The sequence below is a fragment of the Zonotrichia albicollis genome, chromosome 7, assembly GCF_047830755.1.
Source record: "Zonotrichia albicollis isolate bZonAlb1 chromosome 7, bZonAlb1.hap1, whole genome shotgun sequence".
Classification (NCBI taxonomy): Eukaryota; Metazoa; Chordata; class Aves; order Passeriformes; family Passerellidae; genus Zonotrichia; species Zonotrichia albicollis.
This window is the reverse complement of record NC_133825.1, coordinates 12,139,463-12,163,259: the sequence shown is the minus strand read 5'-3', so window position 1 is coordinate 12,163,259 and position 23,797 is coordinate 12,139,463. Positions and strand designations below refer to the sequence as shown.

At 38.8% G+C, this 23,797-nt stretch overlaps 2 protein-coding genes across 3 annotated transcripts in view; both read left to right on the top strand.

Annotated features, from left to right (window-relative positions):
* LOC102071274 (uncharacterized) overlaps positions 1 to 23,797 on the top strand; it is a 242,938-nt gene that overhangs the window by 121,070 nt on the left and 98,071 nt on the right. The gene's annotated exons all lie outside the window — the stretch shown is intronic.
* LOC141729623 (synaptonemal complex protein 1-like) lies at positions 1,281 to 23,640 on the top strand. Of its 2 annotated transcripts, XM_074544332.1 has the most exons (22): positions 1,281 to 1,417; positions 3,168 to 3,243; positions 3,406 to 3,452; positions 6,338 to 6,964; positions 7,130 to 7,203; positions 8,545 to 8,603; positions 8,992 to 9,701; positions 10,207 to 10,315; positions 11,060 to 11,244; positions 11,686 to 11,753; positions 12,674 to 12,735; positions 14,381 to 15,551; positions 16,390 to 16,452; positions 17,116 to 17,178; positions 18,025 to 18,141; positions 18,725 to 18,835; positions 19,503 to 19,595; positions 20,504 to 20,578; positions 21,027 to 21,086; positions 22,300 to 22,446; positions 22,753 to 22,839; positions 22,925 to 23,640. In XM_074544332.1, exons 12-22 carry the CDS (start codon positions 15,447 to 15,449, stop codon positions 23,066 to 23,068), a joined length of 1,065 nt encoding a protein of 354 aa, XP_074400433.1. In that variant the 5' UTR covers positions 1,281 to 1,417; positions 3,168 to 3,243; positions 3,406 to 3,452; positions 6,338 to 6,964; positions 7,130 to 7,203; positions 8,545 to 8,603; positions 8,992 to 9,701; positions 10,207 to 10,315; positions 11,060 to 11,244; positions 11,686 to 11,753; positions 12,674 to 12,735; positions 14,381 to 15,446; the 3' UTR covers positions 23,069 to 23,640. The 2 variants fall into 2 exon arrangements, with proteins under 2 accessions (XP_074400433.1, XP_074400434.1); XM_074544333.1 differs by lacking the exon at positions 14,381 to 15,551.

Below are 23,797 nucleotides of genomic sequence, written 5' to 3'. Positions count from 1 at the left end.
GCCACAAGGTGCAAACTCTCAGTGTTCCCAGGTCCCAGTCCAGAGCAGGTTTGAGTGGTTCCAAAAAAGGGAAAGGAAAACAGTCCAGGGAAAAATTCAGACTGCTTAGCTAAACTAACTAATGAGCAGAAACAAAAGCAATAGCAAAGCAAAAAGCCAAGTAAAAAGCAAAAGCAGCACCATGTACTGCCCTGTCTCTGTGTCCTGCCAGCCATGGGGGAGCGGCTGATAACAAAACCAAAACAAAACTTTGCTCTTCAGAGCCAGTCTTGAAGGCACAGAACATAATATCCAGCATAAACAGAACAGACAGCTGGGGATACAAGCATCCTAATGTCACCCTAGGACAGCACAGTTATTCCAAACTGATCCCCAGCAGCCCCTCCTCAACAATGCCATCTGCTGGGGCTGTGCCAGCTTCAGGAGATGCCTCCAGGGCCTGCATTCCCTGTGTGAAAAATGCATATTGTATAATTGGCTTTTCAGAAATATTAAAATGAATATTGTATGTGTTGTCTTAGATAGTTATGTTGTACTAATTTTTTTAAGTAGTGTGTTAAATCTAGTTTTAGGTTATAACATAATGTTAAAATAGAAACTATGCTACATAAGATACTTTTATAATTAGAGTATTAATATGTTGGGCAATTTGAATTAGGACAATATGAGATAATAGAAACAAAGAGTTCCAGACGTCTGGGTAACTTCTTCTGCGCAGCATAAGCCTGAAAAAGGACACACATTAACAGAGGATTAACCCTTAAAAACAATAGTCTGTTGCATATTCCTGCCCCTCATACATGATGCATAAATTCCATTCAAACACAGGATTCTGTCTGATCAGTGTCAGCTTCTTCCTCTGAATCCTGACGGCATCTTCATAGCTGAGCAGGCAGGAAGAAGTTCGTTTCTTCTGATAAGAGAGCAATAAATTCTCTTTCTCTGAAAGATTTAGGTGTCCTGTGGCCGCTATCTCGCTGTGAGTCCTTTCTTTAAATAAAGTATCTCACATAGCATAGTTTTTATTTTAACATTATGTTATACCCTAAAACTAGATTTAACACAGTACTCAAGAAAATTAATACAGCATAACTTTCGGACACAACACATATAATATTCATTTTAATATTTGCGAAAAGGCAGTCATAAAACACTGGTCATAAACCATTTTTCCCACGGGAGGACTGGGCTCCCGCAGTTATTCCCTGTGCAGGCGGGACCCCCCCTTCCCCTCAGAGCTCTCCCGCGCTGAGGGGCCGCTGCCGCTTCCCGCCCTTCGCGCCCGCCCTCAGCGGCCGCCGGGAGCTGGGGCCGCCCCGCCCGCCCTTTTATCGGAGCCATGGAGAAGGAAAACCGCTTTAAATTGTTCATGCCGCCGCGCCTGAGCGCTGGGCAGGTGTCTGCGGGCAGATCCCAGGTGAGCGCTCGGCCGCGGGGCCGCTGAAGGCGGCCCATACCACACACCCTCCCCCCGCGGCCGTCCCCTCGGGCTGTGCTGCTTTGGAGGCCGCGGCTGAGGAGGGGACGGGGGGAAAGCACAGGGGTCCTTTCCCGGGGACACGGGGACAGTGCTGGGCCCGGGGAGTGCCTCGGCAGAGCCCCGGGCTGGAGCACACACACACCTGCCCCTTGCCCCGGGCTGGAGCACACACACACCTGCACCTTGTCCCCAAAGAGCCCCGGGCTGGAGCACACACACACCTACCCCTTGTCCCCAAAGAGCCCCGGGCTGGAGCACACACACACCTGCCCCTGCATAGGCCGGGACGGCTCCTGCACTGGACTAATTTCTGTGCGTATGCCTAGAGTTGCACATGCACAGACATCTTTGGTTTGAATTTCAAAGACTTTTGTTGTTGTGTTCTCTGAAAACTGAAGGGAATCATCTTCTGGAGCATCTGCTCTGTGTTGTAAGTCCGCATTTGCTGTGGATAATTCAGCCCAGAGAGCGAGCCGGGCTCCATCGCTGGCCGGGCTCTGTGTACAAATCACTAACGGGGACGGGGCTGCTGAGGAACTGCCTTGAGCTGTTTTATTTTCCAGCATCAGTCTCATTACGTGGTTATGACAATGGGAAGATGCCAGCAGCTCACATCCCAGGCAGCAGACAAAGAACTTAATGTGACAACTTACTTCAAAAGTTTTTTGACCAATTACACAAAGCAAAAGCATATTGACAGCAGTTCTATCCAACCACTATAAGCACAGGTACCTTTGGTTAAAACAATGCTTGCCTTTTTTGAATACAATACCTGCTTGTAAGCCTTGAAACACAATGCACAGAGCTCCATTATTAAGCTTAGAACTTCCTAATACCTTGCTAGATAAACTTTTCTGTAGCTTAGGGAGTTATTCCAGCCAAGCATTAATACACAGACCATTGTTCTATTTGTCCTTACTTTTCTAATTTTTGCATAATTTTTCTGCTGACCTATCTCATGGCTGCTGCTTGGCTCTGATCACAGTTCTGCTGTCTCTGAGGCCTGCCTTTTGCAGCTTTCCCAAACCCCTCTGATTTTATGGATTCCCACAGGCCCCACTCAGATGCTCGCACTGGCATTGGTGTCTTGGTCTCACCAGATGAGGTGTGCAGTGAAAATGTTCTGTCCCCACACTGAGTTATGAGAATTCAACAAGTTATTTTTTCATGTTGAAGCTCCTTATGAAATATGTTGAGATTCAAACAGGATATTCTGACATCAGATGAGTTAGCTGTTTACAGGATGAACTTCTGTGACTTCAAAAACTTGTAAAAGGGTATTTTCATATTGAAACATAATCAGATATGGTTTAGAAGTGCCCTTGGAAGTAAAGCAAAAAAGAAATATCAACTACTGAAGTCTTTAGAAAAGTAATTTTTCTCCTTGAGTCCTTTGCCATGCACCAGTGCCCAGACAGGCAGGAGCTGCTGAGTTCCATGCGTTGAAAGCTCCCCTTTGGCCACAGTCTATAAATCAAACTGCAGGACACCAACGGTTTGATCAACCACTGGGAAGTAAGAAGTGAGCTCCAAAGCCATTACCAATACCTTGGTACCCAAAATTGTAGGCAGCTGTTTAATTAATGACACATTCTATTTTCACATTCATCTGTAGGGATTTTTTCTGGCTTTTATAATTCTCCTTTGCAAATCTACTCTTAAGGAACTAATTTTTAAATTTGTGCAGGGTATTAACAGATGCTCGGATGATGAATTTAAGCTGCCATTCGATGTGTCGAGCCGTGGCGAAATCACTGATTCAGGTATGATTGGAATATTTGCCATGCACCTTCTTTAGATTTTTATATATTGTCAAGTTTTAATTTTCATGAGTAGTCTCACAGTTTCATGTCTGTAACTGTTAAATACAGTATCCCTGTTACTTTTTTTAGAAATACATTGATCAAAATCTCTTCATGTTTCAGATACAATTTCACAGCAAGTGAAACTTTGCTCTGAAGTAGATGAAGAGGTCAGCTAAGTATCAACTCTGCACATCTAATTCCTTGGGGTCTTTTGAATTTGTTCCCAAACAGTGCCTAAAGCATTATTCAGTAGATATTTCAGGGCTAAAGGAAGTAGTCAGAAGGGAATGATGTTTTCTGTCTCCTGTTTAAAGCTGAATCACTTAGAGGAGATACTTGTGATTTAGTGAACATGCCTGGAAATTAATCTTTAAAAATTAAGGTGATTGCAATATTGTTGTTGTTTTTTTCTTTGTTTGAAGTGTCTGCAAAGTCTATGAGCTTTAATTAGAGTAAGATTTAAACACTTAAGTATCCTTGTGGAACTGGTTCTGAATACTCTGTTGAGGGGCAGAAGGGTTGAAGTCAGAGTATTCTTTGGAAAACTGAAGTGGATTATCCCAATTGCCTTTATTCTGGCTTTATTTTATCTGTAAACCAATGAATTCAGTGGTTTCCTCAAGCACTGGATTCTCTTGACAGTGTCTTTACCAGCACATCTCTGCTTTAGCACAATTCAGTACAGCTCATTTTTTTTGCAATAGCTTCTGTACTTTGCAGCTACAAAACACTGTTTGCTACCACAAAATAAAACACATTTATTGTGCTCCCTGTGCTGTTTTTCATATCCCTGACAACTTTTTAGACTTTTTTAATCCTAAGCTATTAAAGTACCATCAGGACTGTAACAAAACTGTGATGCAGCCAAAACAAGGATGGTCTTTGGGGCTGTTGTAAGTGAACCAAAGGGCCCTTAGGGCTCATGTGTTGCTCTCCCTGCCTCAACCACTGGCCCAGCACTGCTTGTAGGGCACTTTCAAGGTGCTCTAAGGGCACAAGGGTGGTGGTTTTCCTTCCTGCTCCGTGCGTGAGCAGAGAACTGCTGGGACACTTGGATATTTATAAATCCCTGGGTCCAGATGGGATCCATGCCAGGGTGATGAGGGAGCTGGCAGATGAGCTTGCCAAGCCTCTCTCCATCATTTATCAGGAGTTGTGGCTCACTGTGAGGTTCCAGATGATTGGACACTGGCCAGTGTGACACCCATGTACAAAAAAGGTAGGAAGGAGGATCCTGGTAATTCCAGGCCAGTCAGCCTGGCCTCAGTGCCAGGTGAGATAACGGAGCAGTTCACACTGAGTGCTATCACACTTGCATGCACTCACAGCATGGCCAGGCTGTCAGACCCAGCCAGCAGGGCTTTACCAAGGGTGGGTCATGTCTGACCAACCTGGGCTCCTTCTGTGAGCAGGTGACTGCCTGGTGCATGCAGGAAAGGCTGTGGGTGTTGTGTATCTGGGCTCCAGCAAGGCCTTTGGCGCTGTGTCCCACAGCACACTCCTGGAGAAGCTGCAGCCATGGCTGGGACAGGAGCACTCTGTGCTGGGCTCAGAACTGGCTGCATGGCTGGGCCAGAGAGTGGTGGTGAATGGTGCTGCATCCAGCTGGCAGCCAGGCACCAGTGCTGTCCCTCAGGGCTGTACTGGGACCAGTTCTGTTTAATATTTTTATAGACGACATGGGTGAGGGCTTTGAGTCCTTCATGAGTAAATTTGCAGAGGACACTAAGCTGGGAGCTTGTGTTGATCTATTGGAAGGAAGGAGGGCTCTGCAGAGAGACTTAGATCAGTTGGATGGATGGGCAGAGTCCAGCAGCATGAAGTTTAATCAGTCCAAGTGCTGAGTTCCACATTTTGGCCACAAAAATCCCCTGCAACGTTCCAAGCTGGGACAGTGTGGCTGGACAGTGCTCAGGCAGAAAGGGCCCTGGGGGTGCTGGTGACAGCCAGTTGAACATGAGCCAGCAATGTGCCCTGGTGGCCAAGAAGGCCAATGGCTCCTGGCCTGGATCAGGAATGGTGTGGCAGCAGGAGCAGGGAGCTCATTCTGCCCCTGTACTGGGAACTGCTGAGGCTGCACTTTGAGTGCTGTGTCCAGTTCTGGGCCCTCAGCTTAGGAAGGATGTTGAGATGCTGGAGCACATCCAGAGGAGGGCAGCAAGGCTGGTGAGGGGTTTGGAACACAAGCCCTGTGAGGAACGTTTGAAGGAGCTGGGTATGTTCAGCCTGGAGAAGAGGAGGCTCAGGGGTGACCTTATTGCTCTCTGCAGCTTCCTGCAGGGAGGTTGGAGCCAGGAGGGGTCGGTCTCTCCCACAGGGCAGCACTGACAGAACCAGAGGACGGAGTCTCAAGCTACAGCAGGGAAGGGATAGGTTGGATATTAGGGAAAAAAAATTCACTAAAAGAATAATGAAGCACTGGAATGCTCTTCCCAGGGAGGTGATAGAATCTCCATCTCTGGATGTGTTTAAAAAAGCCTGGACATGGCACTTGGTGCTGTAGTTGAGGTGTCAGGGCATAGGTTGGACTCTATGATCTGAGAGGTCTCTTCCAGCCTCATTATTCTATGATTCTGTGTGTGTTCATGGCAATATCACAGGTACTCCTGGGCAAAGTCTCTGAAGCTGCTTTTACTTAACTCAGCAGTGTCTGTCAGAAGGAGAAGACAGAAATGGGGTGAAGAACCTGCTAGAAGGAAATTTGGCTTCGCTGATAATTCTGGCAAAACTTTTATTGATTTTGGTGGACTGCAGTTATCCATGTCTTTAAGCCCATCTATTTGGTGATGTCTGAAGGGGGTTTGGGATATTTCATTGTATTTGTTTCTCCTGTGTGCTCTGTAATGCCTTTTGATACATACACAGAGGATGCACAAAGATTGAAACTTGGGCTCCTGATCATATATAAGCTTATATCACCATCTGTGGAAAAAATATTACTCTTGTGATGTTTCTAAGAGATAAATGCATTATCTACAACAGTATTAATTAGATATTATATACTATTAATTAGATAGTATTTGAGATTAACTTGTGGAACCTGTTTTAATAGAATCCAGAAACAACGAATGAATTGTTCTCAAAACTCTACAAAGAGGCTGAGAAGATCAAGCAGTGGAAACTGACTGTGGAAACTGAACTAAACCAGAAAGAAAGAAAACTCCAAGAGAATAGAAAGATTATTGAAGCACAGAATAAAGCCATTCAAGAACTGCAGGCCAGTATTGTATAGTGTACATTGAATAGATGAAGTTCAGTGCTTCCTGATTCAGTATGACACTATTATTGATACAATTAAATATTAAATACTGTTGCAGTTTGGTTTGTGCCTTGAGAAAATGATTATTTTGAGAAGGTGCAGGCACCTGTCCTGTGTGAGGGTGTGTATGAAGAATATACCTGTAAGTGTCTCATTTGCTGGTAAATTATTGTTCATTAATTATTGCCTCTTTCATGCAAAAGATGACTCAGCGTGTAATACCAGATAAAACAGACTTCTGTCTACTGATGCCCCAAATGACTTTTTCATGAGGGATTTGAGAAGTTCAAGTGCATTTCTAATATATTTTTCAATAACAGTGGTTTTTTGCATCTGTTCCCCATGAAATCAGTTTGAAAATGAGAAACTCCATTTGAAACTGGAAGATGAGATATGTGAAAATAAAGATCTCTTGAAAGAGTAAGTAATAGAACCAAGGATATATTTTTGTGGTGGAAATAATCAGTTTCCATGTTGGCAATTTTTTGTAGCTGTTAAATTTTGAAGGTCATTTTCATTGTTACTCCTTAGGTACACAAAGTATTGTGCACTCCTGTGCAAACATGATATTTTTCCCTCCTTTAGAGCTGCTGCTTCGAGGCATCTGTGTAATCTGCTCAAGGAAACCTGCACTCGCTTCACAGAGAAGACCAGCAAATGTAAATGCTTTTTTAGTTTTTATTTATCAAGTAAATGTGCTTCTAGCTTGCTTCAAAAACAGAAGCAAGAAGAAGAAATTTCTCGTGCTGTTCAGAAAAGTTCTACAGTTGAGATCGACTGGATGTGGCTCTCAGAATGAGAAGTGAATTTTAAGTTCACAAAAGGCTCACAAAATTGGAAGTGAAGCCCCAGGTCTAACAGACTTGTGGTTTGTACTGCTGAATGCAGAGGGCTTTAGAAGGCAGTGAGATTGTTTGCTGCAAGGGTGCCAGCCTGGGAGCTCCTTGGGTGCCCAAACAGTGCTCCAGGTTTGAGGCAGTGCCCTCAGCCCCGACTGGCACTGGAGCCACTGCAGAGCAGGGCAGGGCTCCCCAAGGCTGCTCAGCCCATTGAAGTTTTGCAGTCCCAGCCACACTCTGGGAATGTATTCAGACATGAGAAGTGACACTTCATGCCTGGTTTTAGGCAGTAGAATCTATTCTAAATCCCCAGCACTCTGTAACAAATTTCCAGAGCTGACCTTTCCTGTTTTCAGCCATCACACATTTATGGGGAAAAAAGGTCTGAACCCCAAGGTGTAATGAGTAACTGGAATTCTTCTCATGAAATTGAACAAGCCGAGACAGTTGGATAACTTATTGAAGTTTAAATTCTTGAGGTTTTAAAATATGTTATTGATTGGGAATTTTACTTTATATGCAATTTAGAATTGTTATTATAATCATTAGAATTTTACTAACTTGATCCTGGATACTTAAGAAGTGTCTATTTCTTTTTAGCCTTAATTCTAGAAACACTTGTATATAGTTGTACTGTTCTTTTTTGATAGCTGTTTCTTTTACTGTTCTCTTTTTAATTGTTTTCTTAGGAAAAAATAGTATCAATTACAAAAGTGAAAGGAAAGAAGGAAAAAATGGACATGGAGTGTTGCAATTTTATAATGACAGCTCTGTGGTTATAGGTATCTGCTGATAGGAAAAAATTCAGTGCTAAACCCTAGATTACAGTTTATAAATACTAACAGTTTTGATACATCATTATTCAACAGCATTAATACTGTAATAATTAACATTGTCACATAAACTGATCCAGAATTACACTTTTCACAGAAAAAAATATCTTAGGAAGGAAATTTAAAAGTTGAGGTTGCTTAATGTTTCAATGAAATACACATTTTCCCTAGATTCTGTAACTTTTGACACCATGTTTCATGACTTATTTAGTAAGAATGGAGCTGATAATTCCTTTGCTAATTCATTTTGCTGATTAAGTATAATGACTTGGGCAGCTGGCATTCTTGTTCAAAAGAAAAATTTTCTCATATGTTCTTGCTTTGATAGATGAACAGGAAAAGGAAGCAACAATACAATTGTATGAGGAACTTCACAGCAACGTAGAAGTAAGTGAGCAAGCCGGATGAAAGGAATGTGAGTTATGTGAGCTGAGCTGAGTTCCATGTTTATGCTGGGATACTGTTTGTATCCATCCTGTGTGGGTATCAGGTCATGTGTGATGCAGGAAGTTGGGTTTTCAATCCCTTTTCAATAATTATTTTTGTGTTATATCAAACACATTCAATGGAGAAGGTGCAGCAGTGTGTGGGATGTAGATCCCTGTGATCTGGGTGATGTGTGCTTAGTGCTGGGTCACTGCCACAGCTTCTGGCTTCTTTTTGGGCTCTGTTTCAGCTCCTGCTGGTTCCTCAGAATGGCTGAGGTGGGCAGCAGCCCCTGGAGAAGTTCCAGGGTTTCCAGTATTGAACTTCAAATATAAAATTTTGTTTTTAGAGAATGACAGTGGCATTTGAAGAGCTTCGTGTGCAAGCAGAGAACGACAGATTGGAAATGAGTTTCAAGTGTGAGGATTCTGTTTATTGAGTTTATGCAGCTGGCTCAGTTTTGTACTTCACAGCTTGTGTTACACATGCGGTGTCAGGGCAGGCAGATGTGAAGTGCTGGAATGGTGAGCAGCTCACACTGAGACACTGGGACCCTTCTTTTATTCATGCTGCCTTTGGTCACTGCCTGGCCCCTTCTGTTGCTGTTCCGCTGGGCCAAAGCTGGAACTTTATTTTTAAACAGTCACTCAAAATTGAAGTTTTGTCTGTGAAGTACAGTCTAGAGATCAATACTTACTTCCCATAGTTTGCTTATTTAAATGATAATGCACGAGTGTATAGCTACAGAAACTTTAGCTAAATGCTCTCTCTCTGTATGTACAGACTGGTATGTTCCTGTTTCATTTTCACATGCTCTTTTCTGTTTGTATTTTGATTATAAAATCAAACATTGCCTCAACAATTACTCTTGGGAAACAAACGGTACAGCTGTACAATTCCAAGCAATCTTAAAGTGGAAGTTGTATTGAACTTGTAGTATATTTCAGCTAGAATGTTAACTATGGATGTTACTGTATCTCCAAAGTAAAAGACGAAGCAGAAAAAGTGGACAAGTTTGAGAAAGAATGCAAACTGGAAGTCAGTCAAAAGGAAAAGCAGGTTTGCTTATTTTACCATCTAATATGTAGAGCTTTATTTGTGCCTAAAGGGGCAATGCAAGAGCCAAGAAGTGTTTCTGGGTATTAGTAAAAAAGACAAAATAACATCTGAAGCTGCATTTAAGTCAAATTCTGCTAAGTTTACTGGTGTTTCAGTACCTTTAGTCTCCTGGAATTTATGGTTTGGTTTTGAATTGGAGAACTTTTTTGTTTAATGTGACTTGATCAATATTTGGCTAAGATTATATCTAGACAAATATTATCCATCTGTCTGTCTTTCTGTCTGTCTGTCTGTCTTTCTGTCTATCTATCTATCTATCTATCTATCTATCTATCTATCTATCTATCTATCTCTGTCTGTCTGCCTGTCTATCTATCTATCTGTCTATCTGTCTAATCTAACTTGAGTAACAGCAAAATGGCTGCTTATCATACCTGGGTACAAATGAAAATTAATATCTGTCCCTTTTCCAGACTTCATGATGATATTTCTTGCATTTTTCTAGATTTCAGCTCTTACCATACAGAGAGATGAAAAAGATGATGTCATAAAAGACATCAAGGCTGAGCTGCAGACATCACAAAATAAGATTGCTGACTTAATGGAAGCAAAATGTAAGCGTTCTGCCTGCTGTGTTTAAATGTAATTGTTTCTAGAATTTAAATGTAATTGTTTATGATTGTTTATTTATTAGATGTAATTGTTTATAGAAGCGTAGGAAACAGGGCCATGATAGTCTTATTCGGTTGCTGGTTGGCAGCAGAATTTTGGGGCCTTGAAGGCCTTATTTTTGTTTGGAGCAGGAGCTGCTCATGTGGGAGCAGGACTGGCAGGGCAGTTTTTAGGATGAGTCAAGCAGTGAGAGCTCTTGAAAATTGCAAGGGGAAAATATGTTGCTTCAGTTTTGCAAATGTACGGTCAGGCAGATGTCACTGAGGAAACTTTTCAGAATTTGATTTACAATATTTAAGCCATCTATATTCAAATTTTATATATTATTTTATAGTAGATGATATTAGTACCATTGGTCTTTGTTACATTCTTTAAATGTATGTAATTTTCCATTTTAACAGCATTTTTTAGTAAATATTGTATTTTTAAAAATATAAACATATTTTTTTGTTTAGTACATAATGAAGAAATGTTAAAGGAATCCCAGGTCAGTAAAGAACATTTGAGGGCAGAGCTGGAAGAGGCTAAAATTTCATTGCAAAAGGCAGAGGTACACCTTGCTTATAGTTTTACAGTAGAAATAGACTGGATGAGTATTTGCATAAGTAATTATGGATACTTTAGACATGAAACAGCTGTAGCTCTTTGTTGCAAAAGATGTTTAGAAACGATATCATGTCTTGAAGGTTACTCAGAAGAACTTGGAAACTGAGTTCCAGACTACAGTGAAAACATTAATTCAGGTCACTGGAGAAAAGGAAGAGCAGGAGGAAGAATGTAAAAAAGTGAAGGCTTTGCTTGCAGCCCTGACAGAGGAGTTTGAGACTTCTGTTGCCAATTTGAAAAGCTTGCTGCAAGAAGAGCAAAATAGGTAAATTAATGAGTTTAAATTCCAAGAGTGATCTTACAGCTTGCAGTCTATGACAAAATCAATAACAATTGGAAATGAAGCTGAAATTTGGAGGTTTTTTCCCCACAGTGGTCTAAATGCAGAGAGTTTAATGTAATTTTTTTTGTTTGTGATTGCTGATACTGTAGAAAAAGTAAATTTTTGCCCCCTCCAATTTTCACAATTCTCTCTTTAAGAAATACAGATTTCTGTAGGTATATATTTGTTTACTTTTATGTCTACTGTTCTGAGGTTGTAAAAGTGAAATTTGATGTGTGTTGCAGGCAGATCTATCACCTGCCTGTTGAAAGGTAAATGTTCTTAAAGTGCTTGTGGTAAGACTTTGTCTTCTTGTCCTGTAAGTATCAAATGCAGAGTACTTTGTACTCTACATTTGGGGTTTTTAATTTACCATTTTCTTAGATTAAAGAAATCTGAAGATGATTCAAAGCTACTTACCTTGGAGCTCCAGAATAAATCTGCTGAACTGGGTAAGACTTGTAGAAAGGCAGGAAATGAGCTGGGCAGTAATAAAAATGTTTTCTGCTGTTGTCTGGAAATGGACTGTCTCTGGTAGCTGGGAAATTATTTTACAGTGCCTGTACCTGTCAGGAATGCCTGCATTTATTTTTACTCAGCTGATCCTTTTTCTTTGGGGGTCATTGGTGCTGGCAGCAGCCAAAGGGCAGTGCTGTGCACAGCTCCAATAGTCAGACCATTCATGCATGAATTCCTCTGGAGGTAATTTTGGTTTGCAGCTCAGAGCAGCAGCACTGCAGGTGCCAGGAGTGACTTCTGTAGCAGAGATAAAACCCTCCCATGGAGGTTTCTGTGACCCTCCCCATGCTGGAAGTGCAATGATGCTGGCAGGGGTTGTCTTTAAATATCATCAGTTTGATATCCTGTGGTTTCTAGGGATGTGCTCCTTAGTCCCCAGAGTAAGAGCTCTGCCTTGCTGTTGAATACTTGCAGAAAATACCAGAATTGTGAAAGTGCACATAGAAACCATTTGGAAGTTAGTAACAACTAGTTTCCTTTCTCAGCATATCCATCTGATACCTTCAGCAGTTCAGATTTTTTTTCTGGAACAATGCAGGTGTATCAATATTTGGAGAACACTCTAGTCTTACAGTCCATGGTTTATCTGAAGCTATAATTGTGGAAAACATAATAGGCTCTAAATTTTATTTAAGATAAATATTTAGTTTCTCCTCAGATATAGATTTGCTAATATCTGAATCATTTTCTCAAGTCTTCATTTAGATTAAGTCATGAATTAGCTTTTCAGTTTCTTAATTAATCCAACAAGTTTTGAGAACTGGGTATTGCAAAAGGAGAAATGTTTTATACTGCCTGCTAAATATGAAAAAATCATTTCTGTTCCATTAATTTTACATTCCATGTGCTGTAGAAGAGATGACTAAAGTGAAATGTGATAAAGAAGTGCAACTTGAAGAGCTGTCAGAAACTCTGGTAAATGTTCATTTTATTAATCTCATGGCATTTGCTCTTCATATGAAATTCCTCTTGCTTTGTAAGTATCTTAAATGCCATAAATAAACTCCATCTAGTCTACCTTAACATTTCTACTAAACTTTCTCACACACAATTTCAGTGTTTTCTTTGAAGAACTTCTTTATTGCCTCTGTTTGTCCTGTCTCCTGTGCTTTTGGTTTTTCTTGTCTCCCATGTTTTTGGTTTTCCTTCCCAAGTTTTTTGGTTATTTCCTTCTTTGTTCATGCCCATTCAAATGCCACTCCCTCTGGATATAAAGTTTTCCCATTTTTTCTTCCTTCCAGGAAGGTAATTAGCTCTGGCCTCTGTGAACCCTGCTGTGCTCTGACACAGGCCCATTTTCTGTCACAGAAGTCTAAGCTATATGAAATACACTCTTAACAAAGGTTTATTTTCATTATGATTTTATATTTACAAGCCTAACAAGAATCCATATCAATTAAAATTAGGATTGTGTGAAATCATGAGTGCATTTTACTGTGTCTGCTTGTTGATATAATCTGTGCATTGAGTGATCTGAACTGAGTTTCACTCATTTTCTAAAATGGGCAAATTGGAGGACTTTTACTGAAGAAGAATCTTGAGGCTACTGTAGAAAATATGCAGAGAGAGAAAAATGTGGAGAGAGAAATGAAAATGCTCTCCAGATGAGAGAGGTCTGAAGCAGGGCAACAGTAACATGTTTTTAGAAAGTCATAAAAACATGTTGCACATCATGACTTGGATACAAGTTTATACATAGAAACAACACCAGAGCAGGGTCCCACCCTAATTGTGCAGCCCAGGTAATGAAACTCACAGCAAGGGACAGACACGAACAGCACCGGTGTCACAGTTCACTATCTCACACCACTTCCAGATCCCAGCAGAGACTGCAAAGATCCAATCTGGATAATCCATGGCATGGATGTTGTTTGGTTCTTCTGAAAGCCTTGTGCTCATGTCTGATAACCTCCAGCATTTGGAGTTTGCACATGGATACTCAAAACTCTTCCTTTTCATTTTGCAGAAAGAATTGCAGGATTTGAAAGCACAGCTGACAAGTACAGCTGAGAAGGAACAAGATTATTTAAAGCAGCTTGTAGCTCTGAAAACAGATCTTGAACAAGAGGCGTATGACCATTTTAAAAATATAATATTGAATTAGTTTTGGTGTAATATAGAAGTTGCTTTAATCCACAGTGAAATGAACTATGATTGTTTTCTAATAGAAGTTTTAAATCACATATATGACATTAATTATATACTTACATTTCTAAATTCCACTTTCTCTATTTGTATGTATTCTATGGCATATGTAGTTGTTCCATATCTCTCTGACTTATTTAACAAGAAGAGAAAGTTTCTGAATTCATAGTTAATCTTGCTTTAAAATACATAATCTTCGCTAACCATTATATTTATATAAAAGTTGACTCTGATTTTCTTTCCTTCTTCTGTCACCTTTTTACATCTCTCTGACTCTGCGGCAAAGCTTATATTTGTAGATAAAGGCCTGGACTTCTTTTAGCATGGAATAACACTTGATAATGGGTGTGTTTAATTAAAAAGGAGATTTCAAAGTACATCTTCTTATTCCTCTTGGGCATTTGATTTAAATTAGGTTAAAGAAGGAACAGCTAACAGTGTATCTCAGTAAGCTTTCACTAGAGAAAGAACAAACAGCACAACAGAAAAATGCTGTGGCTGCACAACTCCAGAAGCTGCAAGAACAACAAGAGGCAAGTTGTAAACTTCCAGCTTTCTTGAAAGGACAATACTCAATTTGACAAATTACTCAGTTTCACAAATTAGATGATGAGCTGCAACATGACTTGGGTCTGTAGAGCACCTGAGCTAATTTTTGTGTTTGAATTGGAAAGGAAGTGTATTTACACTTGTGAACAAGCAGGTCAGTGTGCTTTGGATGTCTTTGAATTTTTTAAGAAGTCACATTGAATTTTGTTTCTTTGCTGACACATGGGTCTTTATTTAGGATAGTAAGAAAAAAGAAGAAAATACAAAGCAGTTAGTTGAAAATTTAGAAGAGGCAAATAGCCAGCTAAGGCAAGTAAAAACAAATATTAATAAGTGATATTGTTAAAGGAAGAAGACTCAAATACTTAATTGTGTTCATATGCTGCTTTCTGGCATATTTTGATTAATGTTTTTCTAGATTACATAGCTAAACAGAAACTATTCAGAATTGCTGTTGGCCAAGTAGAAATTTTCTCAGATTAGAAATACCAATTGCTGCAGGAACAATGATTGCCACCATTTTGTATTACACAGTAGGAGCTGTCTTGTTTTGCATTAGACATCTCAGGTGTGAAGGAAATTCAAATGGAAGCTGAAGGTTATGGATGAAATGTGACAAGGCAAAACTGGATCAGAGTTACTCTCTGTATCCCCAGTTCAATAGACAGGCAGCTCCCACGTTTCAGAGCTGCACTGCAATAGTCCAGGTCAGGATGGATTTTCCTTGGGTTCCTGGAACATCTTTTCCTACTTACAAGAAGTATGGACAGTTCACATATTGACTTACTTGGCATGTTGCTGCATTTTAAGAACATTTTCATTGAGCAGCTTATGAAGTTCCCATCAACATTAGCAGCTCTTTTTAGAAAATAAAATATGGGTTTGTTAGAAGTACTGAAAATAAGTTAAAGGCAATAAGGAAATATTTACTAATGCTTGTTAATTTGGCACTTAGAAATGAACTGGAGTCTTTGAAGGAGAAAATGGCAAAGACAGGTGAAGAGATGAAAAGTACACTGGATGAAAGAGAAGAAAATGTATGTCCTGTGTCATGAAAATATCTTACAGAACCTGTAGGACAGCATTCAATGTAAAATCTTTGTTGGGGTTTTTTCTGCAAAGCTCTGCCTGGGGGATGTTATCTCTGCCAGAGGTTTCTTCTTTCCCAGCTGCTGCCAGCTGTGCCATTGTGTGTCCACATGTGAGCCCTGGTGTTTCAAAAGACAAGCACAGTCACTGGGATGTTCACTCTTTGCTGGAAGTTTAATATTAAAGATTTGTTTGTTTTCAGGCAAACAGAGAACCTGCTTTTCTGTTTTTTCATATACCCACTCAGTGATGGAAGTGCTCTGGATTATCTTTTTCTGTGTAGTGTGAGTTTTAGCTTAAATAGATTCAAACATTTTTACTTTCTTTCTATTGGTTCAAAGCAACCTGGGGTTTTCAGCAAAATTTCAAAATTTCATTGTAAAAGTCCAAGATTTACAATTGTAATTTCAGGTTAAGAGTACTGAAAATGAAATTTCAAGAAAGGAAAAGCCATTGAAGATTCTAGAAAATAATTGGGAAAATTCATTTTTTCATGGATGTAGGGAACTTCATACAAGTTTTTGAAATTGTGAAGATACTGGGGTTTTTTTTCTTCTTCTTTCTTAACTCTATAATCACTAAAGAACTGGTTCACTGCTCTTAATTAACATCTTGTGGTACTTTATGGCTAAAACTCTGATTATTCTAACATGGCAGCTGGTGTTTCAGTCCCATTCGAACAAACCAGACTGGTGCAAGTGCAGGTTTGAGAACATTTACAGGAATTGCTCACACAGGGAGTAATTTGTAGAATTTACTAATTCATGTCTGAAATATCTCTTTCAGATGAATAATTTAAAGAAGCAGGTGGAAAATAAAACCAAATGCATTGAAGAGTTGCAGCAGGAGGTGTGTAGAGATTTTAATGTCACAAATACATAAACACATTATACTTTGGGTTGCCTTTTCAGCAGGTTTGTGTCTGCTGTGATGTCTTTAGATACACCTATGTAATTTAAAAATTCTCCTTTCTTATCCTGACCCTGAGCAAATTAGGGAGTCATGTTAGGAATCACTTGATTTGTTAAATGAGCCTTAATTTGAAAAAAGCAATTGCAAAAATAATATCTTTAATAAACTTCTATTTTTTTTTCATTTAGTGCATAGTGTTATTTATGTATTTGTAATGAGTATCTCAGTTACCACTAGTAGAAAAAAATTCTGCTCTGGCACAAACTGTAGTAACTTCACTGTAAAAATAAATAACTTGTATTTTTGGTCATGACATCTTCACACCTTCTGTCAGCAGCATCTTAGTTTTAATTCCCATTCTGCACCTCATTTGTTATTCCCTGCTGCTCAGGAGGAGCCTTTCCTAAGGTCACGAAGAAACAGTAATTATCACAGAAATTAGCTGAACATTGATTTGTTTGAAGAATTGTTCTGGAACCTGAGCTGCACAACAGAGCGTTATTTGCCTGATGAAAGCTGGAATTTCTTGATGCAGTTAAACCATGACATAATTCTATTAACTTATTAAGGTACAATGCTTGTTTTGTTTAATTTCAACAGAATAAGGTGCTGAAAAAGAAAATTACTGCAGAAAGCAAGAAAAGCAATACTTATGAAGGGAAGGTAGGTTTAAATAACATCATGTAGAGGATGAGGTGAGCGGTTTTAGGTCCCAGTGTAAGTAATGATAATACTTGTTAAATACATTCTGAGCTGGTTTATGGATCTGGGATACAGACTTTGCAGGAATGAGCTCATAGTTTTTAGAAGATGCTTCCATTTTAATCATTGGGCACTGACTATTGGGCATTTAGGAGATGGATTCAAATTGCAATTAATGATGTTTCTAATCCATTCCTTACTTTTTTTTTTGTTGTTGTTGATAGTGGACTGAACAGGGTTCAGCAACCTCATTGTAACAGAAAAGCATTTAAAATACATATATATATGTAAATATTACTCTTTTTAGTCTGTTCTTTAAATGTGTTCTGCAGTGTCAATCCCTCTGATGGGAACATTGTGTCCAGCTTTGGGTACTGCACTTGAAGAAAAGTGGAGTGTTTGAGGATATTCATATGATAAAGTTAAAAGGAAAAACTGTAATCAAAATGCACAGCTGGGAGGAAAATGTACCATAAAACCTGTGAAAATCTGATACAGATTTACAAGAGAGAAAAACCAAACATCTGTGTTTGTTCTTTCCTGAGGCATTCACAGCATTTAGGGTGACTGCTTAGGGCACTCTTCCCCATTGTGCTGTTGCCATTGTTCCTTTGAGTATTTTCTAACTCACTTCAGGCCAAAGTTCAACTCTTTATTAAAAAAAACAAACCTGAACTTTTAAATAGGAAACACTTGAATCATACCTGAAAAGTAACAGTGTTTGTGCTCAAAAATAAGAGGTAAGAAAAAATCATCAACATTGTAATTCCTAAACAAATAACAGCAGCAATTCTGCTTTCTCAAAAGGTGAATAAATTGCAGTTAGAGATGGAAAATATGAACAAGCAACATAAGGAAGAAGTTGACATCTATAAAAAAGACATAGAAACAAGAAAAGTAAATGAAAATAAACTTCGTGAAGAGGTGAGAGCTGTTAATTTTTACTGCAATTTAATTTTTTTTTAGTTCAAAATGTTTTTCTGAAGCTTTATTGGCCAGAGTCCTTGCTCATATTTCAGTCTTATCAATATAAATGGAACTTGTTGTGTTTGCCTGTGAGCAAAGCTTTAGTACATTAGGTGCTTAGGTTGAAGTATTTGAATATGTCTTTGACAATGAGAACTCCATTAAAAATTCCTTCTTTCAAGATATAGTTTAAAGAAATTCCACCCTTGGTATAAAGTCAGCCCAGTTAAATTAGATTATAACTTCTCCCACATTAGGATTTTTCTGCCCACACTTTTTTTATAGCAATGCTAAGAAGTGTTAGGGCAGAGTGCTTGAAATGGCCTTTTGGTTTGCAGTGAGCTTGCCTGCCATGGCTGTACCTTTGATCTTGCCCATTTTAACAATCTGCAGAAAAGATGAGGGATTGGAAAGGGATCTTAAAAGCAAATGAAGCCCAAGTGGGACTGCAAACTTTGCACCCACAGGGGGAAGAAGAAATTGAGATTTAAAAGAAATATATTGTTATGTTGATGAATGAAATGCAATTTATTACTGACAGGTAGAAAAGATGAGGTTGCTTTGTGATGAAACTGCAATGATACAGAGAGAAACTGATGGCAGATGTCAGCACAAGATAACTGAGATGATGGCACTGATGGAAAAGCACAAGGTCAGAGATTTTCCTGCTTGCTGTGGTTTGCAATGGGTGATACCATGTCAATACCATGTTTATAACTTGTGACACCACATTAATGACCTTTCAAAAGCAGAAACAGGCCTGAGTCTGGGAAAAGGAAGCTGAACACATGCTGCACTTAGCATCATCTAAGATTAAATTCATTTGAAGATTATGAACACATTCCTATGGGCAGATAAATTTCAATAATCTAAACTTCTGGGATTGTTAGATTTCTTTTTCAGTTCAGGCTTCCTTTGATACCATCTGAATGCAATATTTTTCAGTATCAGTTTGGCCTCTTTCTCAGAGGTTACCTAGTGACTGTCAGCAGTTTAGCTTGACACATTTTAATTTACCTTTCTATTCCTCATTTTGCAATATCTTTAGCAGATACATTAATCAAGATGGCACAGTTGGCTCTTAGTGCTGAGCACATATTGCTGCACAGAAATAAAGCACTCTCTGCCAGTCCACAAAATAATAGTTGAATTGAGCATTTCCTGTTTTACAGTTTCTGCAGAAGCATCAATGAATCTTTTCTTTCTGAATCTTAAGAGCCTGGTTTGAAAAAATGATGTTTTAAGACTGGATAACTCTATAATTGCAACATGTAGTCACATGTTTTGAGTTTGTTGTTGGTTTGGTTTTTTTACCACAGAATGAATATGATAAAATGGTTGAAGAAAAAGATGCAGAGTTAAAAGTATATAAAATGAAACAGCAAAAGCAATTCTCATCAGAAAGAGCACTGGTAAGGAGCACTTTCCAATGGTCAATAATTCAGTGAAGGGGTTGATGTCCTTGTGTAGTGGTTTTATATTGGCTAAGTGCCAGGCACACACAAAAAATACATCACTCATTTTTCTCTGCTGTAGTTGAGCAGAGGAGGGGAAAGAAAAAATCAAGGACTGAGTTGAGATAAAGATTAGGAGAAAAACAGTTTGAGGGTAAAGCAGATTCAGACTTAAATAGTGTAAAAAATTATTATTAATAGAATTAATAGTGAGTAATGAGAATTAAACTAAACCCTTAAAACACCTTTTTTCCCAATCCCTCCCTCTTGCCCACCAACAGCACAGAGAGACAAAAGATGTGATCTTCAGTCAGTTTGTGACTTCTAAAAGTCTTTTTTCAGTTTGCTTAGAGAGTTTCTTTTTCCTGCTGTCCTCTGGGGTCTTTCCCACCAGAGACATTCTCTGGGAACTCTTCCAGTGTGGTTTGAATTTTTACCAGTAGCAGTGCCACCCAACCCACAGCAACAGATCTTATTCTGGGCACTAAAAACTCCAAATGTTTCTAAAAATAAATTGGGGTAGCAGTGTGTTTGTGTCTGCTCCTCCAGATATTGTGTCATGTTCTGACTCCCCACTTTGAATAGGAAACTTTAGTTTTAAATATTTAGATTGTGCCCTCTCACCTCTGTTCTCCCAAGTGTTTTAAGGTATTACCTTGAAAATTTCTGATCAAATACCTGTTTCTTACAGTGCTTCAGTCGTTGTTAAACAAGCTAAAGCAAAGCTTCAAGTATAGGGCTGAAAAGCACATAGAAATATCTTGTGTATCTAATGAGTATCCTGTTAATTACTGTCTCACCTGGGACTGTTTTCCTTTTTCTGGGCTGTGCATAGTTAACCCTGTCCTTTATTTAATGGTTTGTAGGAAAATGAGCTGTCATGTTTGAAAAGGGAACTGTCCTCCCTTAAGGAACTACTGAGAGCAGAAATGGAAGAAAAGGTGGAGTTTTTTATTCCCTGAGCAGTGGGGGTGAGAGGTGTGGCTTGGGCTTGTGCTGTGGGAGGAGCTGGGTAAGAAATGAAACTGAACAGAAAAACGGTGACTTTGGAATGCTGGGGTTGTGCCAAATCTGGTCATAGATTTGTGTGAACTTTGTAACAGTCTGTGATTATAGATTACATATAAATAAACAAACAACAAAACAAAACTCTCCTTTATTTTTGGTAATTTTAACTAGCTAAAGAAAAAAAGTTCCCTGAACTGCAGAGTTTTTTTCAGTGACTTTTGAATGCTGGGGTTGTACTAAACCTGGTCATATTTTTCATATTTTTGTGTGAACTTTGTAGCAGTCTGTGATTATAGACTGTGCTCTGTAATTACACCAATAAGATTTTTAACAACTGAAATCAAATAAATGTTTCCTTGCTGTCGCATAACTCTTTTGTAGGAGAATCTTGTAAAAGAGCACTCTGGCAGTATGATTGCTGAAAGTAAAAAGAAACACAAGGTAACTTGAACTTTTTAATTGCTTTTAGAATTTGGGAGTGTTTATATGTGTAGAATCAATTGAAGTGCCATGAGAATTTATTTGCATTCAACAAAAGACATTGGAATGCTTTTGACTTCAAACTTTTTAAATTATAGAAAATACAAACTTATGTTCCTGGGACTCCTAAACCTTGTTTAGATCTATACAGTGAATCTATTCATGTAAAAAATAGAAAGTCTCCAAATTATATTCCTAAATTTAAAAAAATAAAAGTAAAAATAAAAAATGTGTTCTTCAGAACAGGAAGTCCCTTTGACAGTCCAACATTGAAGTTTTGTAACTCCTAACAGTGAATTTTTCTTGTTGCATTTTTCTGCCTGTATTTCTTACTTCTCTGTAGATGATTTTTTTTCCCCTCTGGGATAAGACGGGATTTTAAAGGGTCACACCATTCCATGGAGATATTAGCAGTTTCTGGAAGGGCTCCCAGTGTGTAATTTTTCTTGCTCAGTTGTTGATTTTTTTATGTCTCTAGAACTGATTTACTTAGTCTTACAAGTGTCCATTTGTAAAGGCACTTTTCCTCTATGGAAGAGAAAAAAGCTGATACAGCTGTAAAAAATGGTCAAAGTATCAAAGTAGTCCTGACTGCAGAACTCATCCTTCTTCCCTGTCAGGAGTTCACTTGTGGTTTTCACATTGGAACAATGGAATCCAGCACTGTTTTGATGTTATCTGTCTAAAAAAGACTGCACTGGACCATTCAATGCTTCTCTTTTTAACTTCTAATGAAAAAACTATTTTAAGAAACACCAATCTTGATGTAGCAATCAATCTTTCTCTGGAAGCCTTTTCCTGCAGTTTTGTTTGTTCCCATTTTCTTTGATGTTTGATAGAGTCCAACGTATTGGCTACAGTTCAGAATAACCTGAATTTCTGCAGATAAGCATGGAGAACTTAAATACAATGTGCCATGAAACTCAGCTCTTCCATAGCTTCCCCTTCATTCTCCTCATTTGGCAACAAAAATAATATAAAAAATTATATTTACACCCCACCCCACTTTGTTTGGGTCTTTGCTCCATGTTTGGATGGAAAGTTCAGAGTTCCACCATTTCTGTCAGGTGAATTCTTGGACACTCAGACTGTAAACTGGTCCCTGAGTTTGGCTTTAGATTCCCTACTTACCCCATAAAATATAATCTAAAAAGAGAAACATTTTCTTTCCCAGACATGTGTTACAAAGACTCCTCCAGTGGATAAAATGCAGAGTGGAAGAAGCACAAACCTGCCTGCAGAGCAGAGCAGCAGGAAAAAGCAGAAAGTGCTGGTGCAGCTGGACACTGAGTCAGACAGCTCTGAGCACACTGACCTCCTGGTAAGAGCCAGAGAACAAATAATGGGCTGAGCAGCTCTTTGTGCTCACTGCTGGGGCTGAGAATGGAAATAAAGAGTTTGGGCTTCCACATTCCAGCCGATATTTATCTGTATATTTTTAATTTATTGGTTCTTTCTGGAATTGTCATTGTATGTACATAATTACCATTCTTTTTATTGAACTGTTATGCCTCATAATGACATCTTAACTTTTTTTTTCATAGTTTAATATCCTTAGAGGGAAAGAAAAAGTATTTTTAATATAGTGTGACTAAGTACCTTTAACTTTTAACTTTTAATTTATTAGAGCATAGTCTCGGAAGAAGAAATGTTTAAAAATTTGTACAAAGATTATCCACAAGCTTCACGGTTACATTCCACAGCACCAGAAAAGGTATGTTAGCCTTTCCTAAGATTAAAGCAAGCAGTTAATCAGATTGTTTACAGAAACTAAAGGATGGCTTTATTTTCCTTCCCAGAGCCCAGCTCCATGCAGTGTGAAATCTCCAGGCTCTGCTCTGAAACTCAAAACCATGAGGAGAATGCGCGAGGCGGGCTGGGCTGCGCTCTCCAAAATGGACAGGAAAAGGAAAATTAAAGATGCTGTAAAGCTCTTTGCTTAAAATGCAGAAATGCCCAGTGCCCTGGCATTGCTTGCAGGGCTGTTTTTCTCTCAGTTAGTGCTTTGTTGCATTTTTCTGTCATATTCAGTGTGTTTAATACTGTGTTCATTCCTTTACACATATAAACTTTAGAGATCTATAACTGCAACCCCTGCATAGCATTTTCCACCTTTCCTCCCTTGTGCTTCAAAATGTTGAGACGAAAATTGGCCAATTTTAAATTTGGAAATAAATAGAACTACATAGAAAGTTGTTTCAAAGCTGTTTCTAGCATTAGAAATTCTAGTTTTAAATAACTTCTGTTCTTTTGCATTTACTCTGTTTCTCTTAACACATAAATACTTAGTGGAGAAAATGTAGCTGTTAAATGTATGTTCTTTTACTGAAGTCCTCTTGCTTTTTCCTGTATTTTAATGGCTGTTAGACCTGTCTTTTAGATTGTTTTATTTTCAGTATGTTAAAATGGTTTTGAAACTTCTAAAATTTCAGTAGAATTACTTGTATTTAAAAAGATTTCAGCTTCATAAGGAGTGAAATATGCATGTTATAAGATTGTGAAGACAATGTTAAGATGCCATTAAATTATTTATCTGAAATATAAAGTGTGGGACTATTTGTTGTTGCTTTACATATTTGAACACAGACAGAAATCACCCACCGGCCTTCCTAGGGACCAGCACAAGTGCAAGGATAGTTTAGAACATCTATTTCTGTATAAATCCTTGATTA

Excerpts from the sequence above, each read along its gene's own strand:
- LOC141729623 (XM_074544332.1), top strand. The coding sequence starts at position 15,447 with ATGCTTGTTAATTTGGCACTTAGAAATGAACTGGAGTCTTTGAAGGAG. Across the intron at positions 20,579-21,026 it reads GAGCAGAAATGGAAGAAAAG|GAGAATCTTGTAAAAGAGCA; the intron begins GTGGAGTTTTTT and ends ACTCTTTTGTAG. Across the intron at positions 21,087-22,299 it reads AAAGTAAAAAGAAACACAAG|ACATGTGTTACAAAGACTCC; the intron begins GTAACTTGAACT and ends TTTCTTTCCCAG.